Source organism: Gopherus evgoodei, chromosome 10, assembly GCF_007399415.2.
Source record: "Gopherus evgoodei ecotype Sinaloan lineage chromosome 10, rGopEvg1_v1.p, whole genome shotgun sequence".
NCBI lineage: Eukaryota > Metazoa > Chordata > Testudines > Testudinidae > Gopherus > Gopherus evgoodei.
In genome coordinates this window covers 7,961,946-7,970,390 of record NC_044331.1, presented here as the reverse complement: position 1 = coordinate 7,970,390, position 8,445 = coordinate 7,961,946, and the positions used below count along the sequence as shown (strand labels likewise).

The 8,445-nt window shown below is 41.9% G+C and overlaps 1 protein-coding gene across 1 annotated transcript; it reads right to left on the bottom strand.

Moving 5' to 3' along the window:
* Positions 1–289: 289 nt before the first annotated feature.
* On the bottom strand, positions 290–8,429 carry SNRPA1 (small nuclear ribonucleoprotein polypeptide A'). The gene is made up of 9 exons (XM_030578055.1): positions 8,257–8,429; positions 7,465–7,612; positions 6,777–6,855; positions 3,868–3,914; positions 3,016–3,118; positions 2,359–2,438; positions 1,770–1,845; positions 1,263–1,356; positions 290–567 (listed from the first exon to the last, which is right to left on the bottom strand). Exons 1-9 carry the CDS (start codon positions 8,336–8,338, stop codon positions 509–511), a joined length of 768 nt encoding a protein of 255 aa, XP_030433915.1. The 5' UTR covers positions 8,339–8,429; the 3' UTR covers positions 290–508.
* Between the last annotated feature and the right edge of the window lie 16 nt (positions 8,430–8,445).

The window sequence follows — 8,445 nt, the reverse complement described above, 5'->3', positions numbered from 1 at the left end:
ACTTTGGTAATTATATTTTAGTTAACCAAATATAGACCATGGGCAGTTTTATTTATGTGTCATTTTTTGCTTTCCCCGCAGTTGTGTATAGCACTGTCAATATTTATATTCATAGGATTTAAACTGTCAGTTATTCAAATATGAAGACTTCACTAGTAACTAAATATCAAGAGTTAGTTAAAGAAAAGGCAACTGGGGAAAGAGAAAGCATCTTGAAGAAACATAAGGAAAAGGAGGATATTAAATCCATTTTAGGCCCACAGAAAATAACTTGTCACAATAACGCCTGTAGAGAAAGGAAATGGTGTTTTATTGGACTTCATGTACAGTATAAAATTTACAATGGAAATTTCAAACACACCAATAGGACTTCTAAAAAGCCCCAGCTAACAAAAATACATTTTGTAAAAAGGGTAATGTTATTAACGTAACACTATGTCAATGTGGAAATGTATTCCGAGACAATGATACAATACTACACATTCTTCAGATCACCTGAAGATACGATTTAAGATCCATTGGGAACTATATCTTCTTCCATCTCCTCTTCAACATCCTCTGTGGGTCCTACAAAATGGATACATCAGAGCTATTTAATACCTGTTAAGACTTTACAGACAGTAATCTCTTTATCCCCACTTTTCAGATAGGGTATATGATTTGAAGATTCTCACATTCACCTACAGTTATTGATTCAATTATTTTACGACACAGTTTTGAGTTATACCCATGGTAACATCTGAGCTTGTCACGGCCTAGTCTGATATGCAGCTTGCTTTATTTCCACAGAGAAACTCCTCAGCTTGTCTTCCACTGTCTAAAATGGTCAGATTACCTGGTATCTTTATGGTCAGCAAACTGACCCAGAAAATGAAGCTTCTGTATTTGAGGTTATCAAATTTTGCAAATGATTTTAATCAAATTCAACTATACATCACAAGTCTTACATTAAAAAGGGATTAATATTCCTGCATCCTTTCATCGTGTCTAAAAGTTCATCTTTCTTGATTTATGCAGCATGATATATCCACCCCCTTGTTACAACCTTTTAACTTTTTGGAAATAGAATCAGACTGATTGATGACACCAATTCTTTTTTAACCATCTTCAACTACATAACTCATCCACCTCAACCCACTGACTGAGATCATATCAAGTTCCAGGCAAAGTTTTAAAAAGTTATGCTTTTGATTCATGCTGTTTATATTACTGAATCACTCTGTGACAAAACAGAAAAGTAACAAAAAAAAGTGTACAATTACCTGTTTTTCGTTCTCTGCCAGGTATCTGACCAGACTGCAACAAACCCTTGAGTCTCTCTACTTCAGCCAAAGTTGTAGCATTTGCTATGGCATTCTAAAAGGGGAAGACCAACAAGCTAATCAATACTCATTCAACATGTTAACAAGCTGCTCCAATTAATATGTAAAAAACATCTGCTTCAAGAACAGTCAACTAAAATTGTACTCTAGAGAGAGTTACAGTATGTTGGCTTACTCTGTGGTCATATCTAAACAAGATGTCACTAAGATCAAGAAAAGAACACAAAGAAGGAAGTCCAATAAAATGTCAAAGATTTCTGCAACAAGAAACCCAAAACACAGAAGGTACAGTATATAAGTGAGCAGAACACACTTTTCCTCTTTTACTTTGGAAAGTTATGAGTAAGCAGTTACCAGTAAGGAAGGCACTTAACATCACTACATTTCTGATCCTAGGCAGTTTCCCTACTTCGCTTTTCCCTGTACATCATGTCCCAAAAATGTTACCTTAATTGCTTCAACATCTCCTGTGGAGGGCCCAGCTTTCTTTTTGTCAGTTGGTAAGCCAGCACCTGGATTGAAACTTGAAAGAAAAATAAAGGCATATTATTAGCATCCCTATGAATGACATCTGCTTCTCTAACTTCCAAAAGTTAAAACTTTGGAAGTATTGCATTCAATCAAGTGTAGTATCTTATCTTTGTTAACAAACTGATACAATGAAGAACTGCCTCCTTCAGAAACACCAGCAGGTCAGCTTCCTCACCTCCCACCCTTTTATCTGCTCATGAAGAGAAGCAGGCCTTCTGCATTAGGAAGATTATGCTTTGGATTTAAGCCATTAACTTGGATGTTGCTGAACAGTTGAGTTTTGCTGCATAGACTGTAATGAGAAGTCACCTTTCTGAGCAATGGTATTCACCACCATCCAAGACTATGATGTTTGGCGCCAGCATATCTGGCAACACACTACCAGAGATATTAAGACATCCTGTTAACAAGTGGCATTTCAATTTACTCTCTGGTGCTGCACTGGGAAACCCAGGTGGTGTTTCTGAAGGCAAATGCCAGTTTAAATTGGTTCTCTTTATCTTACGTTTTTGTTCTCTTGGCAATATCCTTTGCAAGCTGTGCACCCCGTTTGCCCTTGAACATTTTCTCTGCCTCCTGACGCTCCTACAGCGATATCACACACACACAAAGTTAATTTCAATAGGAACATCATGTGCATTTTGCATAGCTTCTTTCCTTGAAAATAAATAGGCTGAAGACTTCTTGGATCAGCGAAGACTGGTGTCTCGACACTAGATTTAGAAGCACTTTGACAATAAGTTAAAAGGCTTGAACTCTGAATATGGCAGTCTCAAACACTTCCCAGAGGAAGTTCTTCCCCACCTTTTCGTCCTCAGATCGAGTAGAGGTTTGTGTCAGGATTTCCTATTTCTTTCACTAAAGATCTGCTGCTGTACTCAGAACACTAAAAAGGACAGAGACGATCCAAACTGTACTTAAACACTGGTGGTTTAAGCTATTGAATTAAGCTACTGAAACAATGAACTGGTGAACTAAAAGGTGCCCCAAAGTGTGTATTTCATTAGACATCAGTATTGATGTAAATGTAGCTAACAAACATTGGTGGGTCAGGAGGAGGGCACAAATTGCAACACCATTAAATTTACAATCAAACAAAACAAGAACAAATGTCTAACTCAAAGATCCTAATTACACAGAGCCTAGGGAAAATGCCACTTACTTTTAGTTTCACTTTCTGGAAATCCAACACTCTGATTTGTGGGACTTTGTGGATTACATACAATCTGTAATGCTTCTTATTTGTTACAGGGTTCCTTAAAATACTATGAAGTAAAGAAAGATTTTAAAGAAATTCTGAATACAAGAGACTGCTTCTTTTAAAGAAGTTTAATGCTAAACTTTAAGACTGCACACTAAATAAATGCAGTAACACTGCTCCTGATCTCTATGAAAGAGTGAAAGTTTGTTCTTAGAGTCTAGTTTACCAGCTTAGTGAATTTTACTATAGAAGATTTTAGCACAGAAGTTCAAATGCTTCTCAAAATGAAAACACGAACAACTGTAGTCGATCATACATCTAGAATAAACAAAAATCTGAACTTTTCCATTTCCCCCCCGCAGATTCTGGCTCATGATCTCTTACTGAACTCCTGGCTTGATGCAATTCCCTCTCCTGAACAGCATGTGATTTAGATTTAATCTAGAGTGTTTTGCAACAATAGATCTCAATCTAATTCTGAGGTGGTAAAATATACAATAGAGATGGGCTGTATGCTTACACAGTACTTAATGTAAACGTAATGGTTAATTCCTATTTCCTTTGACAGATTTGGTGGCAACTGAAGAATTTCACTCATTAAAAACTATGTATTTTTTGTAGACTAATGGGCATTTTGTGTACTGATTCATTATTTAAAACACATGCCTGGCCCAATGGAAAAAAACAACCATTTCAAAACAAAGAACTAAGCCAGTGGCTAATAGTAAGGGTAAGATAATATGAAAGATTTTTTTAAAAGTAAGTATAGCTGTACATGAAAAAGATCTGTTCATACACATTAAGATTCCGTACCTCAGGTAAGTCAGTGATTTAATCGTTGCCAAAGGATCCAGTTCACCCTAAGTAATGGGAACACAATAAGTAATCTTAAAATAGACTATAATAGGGTTAAAAAAAAGAACTAGATGAATTCATGGAGGATAGGTCTATCAATGGCTATTAGCCAGAATGGGCAGGGGTGGTGTCCCATGCCTCTGTTTACCAGAAGATGGCACTGGGCCAAAGGGGATGGATCGCTTCATGATTACCTGTTCTGATCATTCCCTCTGAAGCCCCTGGCATTGGCCACTGTTGGAAGACAGGATACTGGGCTGGATGGACCTTTGGTCTGACCCAGTATGGCCACTCTTATGTTCTAACTTAACAGGAGTCCAAAGCTTGTAATGAAAGATCATTAGCCTTCAGCGTATCCAAACACTCTCATAAACAGCGGGTAAGTAAAAATGGTTGGTAGTATGGGGCTACTGTAAAGGATATCAGACTATAAAAAAGGATAAAAGATCATGTTCTTTTCAAACTATTTTTTTAAATTTGGCCAAATGAAAGTGTAATTTTTTACAATGACCTGTAAATATTTTTTCTAGAAATGTAAACAAAGTACGTAACATCTCAAGTACTCATGGTGCATAAACCTTAATTCAAGAAACAATTGTTCTTAAATGTTCTGAATATCATTAGGATAAAATACCTTCAAAATAAGGGGGGCGGGGGGGAAAGAAGAGGTAAAACAAGCTTTAGTCTTAGGCTATAAATAGAGATATGGAAATGGAGATAAGGCTTAAGCCGGGGTTCTCAAACTGAGGGTCAGGACACCTCGGGGGGTTATGAGGTTATTAAATGGGGAGTTGCAAGCTGTCAACCTCCACCTTAAACCCCGCTTTGCCTCCAGCATGTATAATAGTGTTAAATATATTAAAAAGTGTCTTTAATTTATTGGGGTGGGGGTGGGAGGAGGTCACACTCAGAGGCTTGCTATGTGAAAGGGGTCACCATTAAAAAACGTTTTGAGAACCACTGGCTTAAGCAGATAAGGCTTTGTCTACACTACAAAGTTTTGTCGGCAAAAAACTGCCTTTTGCCAAAAAAACAAGGGAGGTTACACACTACAAAGCTACTTTTGGCAGCAAAACTCTGCTTTTCTGACAAAATAAAACCACCTCAATGAAAGGCATAAAGCTTTTTGCGACAAAGTTAAAGTGACAAAGCATCAATGTAGACACTGCTGTTTGTTTTGTCCACATAACTGGCTTCCACCAGTATCCCACAATGCCTGCCATGACAGTTTTGATCTTTGCTGCCCTGCAGCATGCGCTCCTCCCCTTTCAAAGCTCAGGGAAGTATCTGCCATCTGCGCTGTGCTGCTCTGTGTCATTAACTTGGAATGCTTCTGTTCTGCACTAGTAACACAGTGGCAGGCAGACCTCTCCTGCCTGGACGGACTGAAGTGCTGCTTTGACATTCCTCAGCTCACAGAGCTGCTCAGGATGCTGCCCCCTGCAGCTGAGGAGGCTGTGGGAGAACTTGGAGGGAATCGCAAAACCACAGGCAAAGTGGGCTTCTTTGGAAGAGATTGCTGTGAGGAGCAGAGCCAGGGGCTACCGAGGGGGGGTGTTCCCCTCCCCTTGCCTCAGGATAGGTCGGTCAGCCTGCTGTCTTCGCCGCCCCAGACACACCACTCTCCCCGCTCCCACGTCAGTTGAAAAGCCAGCTGACAACCTACTAAGATACCCATGGAACAATGGGATGAAGAAACCTGCAATGTGACGCTGTACCTGCCCCATGGAGGCATTTCAAACCCTTCCCATAGCACCCTGCAGCCACCACATTGCACTGCTCTCTGTATGGATGAGAGCTGCAGTGTTGATGCACTCTGCTGACACAAGGAGCATAGCATGAACATGGAACAGCGACTTTAATTAAAGTGCCATAACTTTTGCCAATAAAACTTTGTAGTGTAGCCAAGGCCTAACCATGCCATCAAGGACTTCAAATCTGCCTCTAGTCCCACACCAAGGACTAAAATCTGCCCTTATTTATGCCTGTGCAATGCTAATGGAGCTGCACAGGTGTAACAGTTGAAGACAAAATTTAGCCTTAAGAGGGTATATAATAAAACTGTTTGCATTACATGCTTGTGAATGCTAACATAAAAACTAGGAAAAAATATTGCATACGATTCCTGAACAGCCATGAAAAAAGTTTACATAATGAGCATTTGAGGTTTTTTTAATTCACAAGATTTTGCTTCTTTCAGTCTTTGTGTTTAGACCTGGAGCTGTTTAATTGCAAAGCAATGAAGTGACCCTTGTGAAAGCGTCCTATTCTCCTTTAAAGTTCCATGCCCATTTTACATAGTAAAAGTGTAAAAGAGGCATAAGCCTAATTAAACTGGAAAATTAAAGAAAAATCTGACCTTTTTGTAATAAATAGCACAATATCCAACTTCAAACGGTACATTCTAATGAAGGCCACAGTCCCATAAACAATCTTGCACACACTTAACTTCTATGCATGTCAATAGTTCTATTTACATGTTACTGTGTTATACCTTTCCTAGAAAAGCCTTCTATTAGTAACATCTTATGCTTCACTGCGTGTCAAAAATTATCCTCTTGAGAAAAGATAATCTGTGATTAATACATTAAAGCAGTTTTATTCACTTTTCAACAAAGCCATGTAACAACATATACAAATACACCTCTATCCTGATATAACGCTGTCCGTGGGAGCCAAAAAAATCTTACTGCGTTATAGATGAAAGCCATGTTATATCGAACTTGCTTTGATCTGCCAGAGCACTGCTTTACCACCTTATATCCGAATTTGTGTTATATCGGGTCACGTTATAATTACCAGGGTAGAGGTATATGTGCATAATTCAAACTGATTTGATTTTTTTTTTTTTTAAATAAGCAACTTACCAGCTCCACAATGCTATTATTGGTAAGAATGATCTCCTGAAGGTTGGGTAAGGCCTGTTCAAGTCCTTCACCGATCCGACTAAATTTAATATTTAAAAAAATAATCAAAATCTGATTTAGGTTGGTAATAAATTTTAATAATAAAAACATGCATACACATTTTAACCCTTAGATGTAATACTTGTACAAGGGTTCACCTAGTTTTGGAATCACTCACCCCACTTCAAGTAAAATAGTTTGGATCTTTATTCTGTAAATTACCTACGATCACATCCATTTTGTGCCCCACTTACCAATGCCCCAAACTTCCAGAGCATGATTTACATTTTTCACTGGCCTGAGCACAGGAATGGTAAACAAAAGATACTGAGTATCTGTGGCTTTGAGCAAATTACAAACTCCGTGCCTTAGTTTTCTTGCCCATAAAATGAGGATAATACTTATTGACTTGACCCAGGAGTTATGAGGATCAGCACCTGTAAAGCACACTGAAAATGAAGCAGGCTACAGTGCTGCTCCATATTGCAACATGCCGTGTTCTTCCATTAAAACAACCATTGGCCATTTGTAAACTGCACCACTGTAGTGCTGCAAGGAAAAGCCAATGCTGAAATATGGCCGCACCCTGGGACTCCTTCCATACATCCACCCCAAAGCTATCCCATGCTGCAGCATCACAGACCCATACCATATCCTGTTGTTATTCATCAGTAATGTTTTCAGCCTCTTCAGCAAAGGGAACCCATCCAACTTGCGGATCTCATTGTCAGAGAAATCGATAGCATCGAACTGGTCCAAGGTGGCGCCCAGGTTCTCAATAACGGGGATTTTGTACCCTAGAGGAGGGGGAGGGCGGGACATAGACCAGGGTAAGATGGAGTCAGTATGGGAGGGGGGATGAGATGTGATGTGGAAACAGCAGGTTCAACACGAAACGCAGGAAACCCAGATTGGAAAGCACAAATAAGATCACTCCCCGGCCCAAGCCCCCCACTCCTCCCCAAACCTCTCCTCACACACCCTGAGCAGAACCCCTTCTCACACACACACACCAGGCCCAAGCCCTTCCCCACACACCCCGAGCGAACCCTCTCCCTTGCCACACACACACCCGGCCCGAACCCCTCCCCACACCCACACCCCCCCCGAGCCCCCCGCCCCCCTACACACACCCCCTTCCCCAGCCCGAACCCCTCCCCACACCCACACCCGGCCCGAGCCCCCCGCCCCGTACACACCCCCCCTTCCCCAGCCCGAACCCCTCCCCACACCCGGCCCGAGCCCCCCGGCCCCCTACACACACACCCCTTCCCCAGCCCGAACCTCTCCCCACACCCACACCCGGCCCGAGCCCCCTGCCCCCCTACACACACCCCCCTTCCGCAGCCCGAACCCCACACCCACCCCGACCCCCCTTCCCCAGCCCGAACCTCTCCCCACCCCTGCCCGGGGCAGGGCCGGTCTCCGAGCAAGGCCTCACCGCGCAGATCCAGCTCCCGGTCCCGCACGGCGTTCGTGTACTGCGCCGCCTGCTCGATCAGCTCCGCCGTGAGCTTCACCATCCTGCCGCGCGCCTCACACTCCGCTCCCGAGTCCCGCGGGGCCTAGAGCGCTGCGCCACGCAGGACAAGGCCGTGCGGGCCGAGCGCCGAGCCCCCGAGCCGGCAGG

Coding starts and splice junctions, on each gene's coding strand:
- SNRPA1 (XM_030578055.1), bottom strand. CDS start 8,338: ATGGTGAAGCTCACGGCGGAGCTGATCGAGCAGGCGGCGCAGTACACG. Junction 7,613..8,256: donor CCGGGAGCTGGATCTGCGCG/GTGAGGCCTTGC, acceptor CCCCTCCTCTAG/GGTACAAAATCCCCGTTATT. Junction 568..1,262: donor TGGCAGAGAACGAAAAACAG/GTAATTGTACAC, acceptor TCCATTTTGTAG/GACCCACAGAGGATGTTGAA.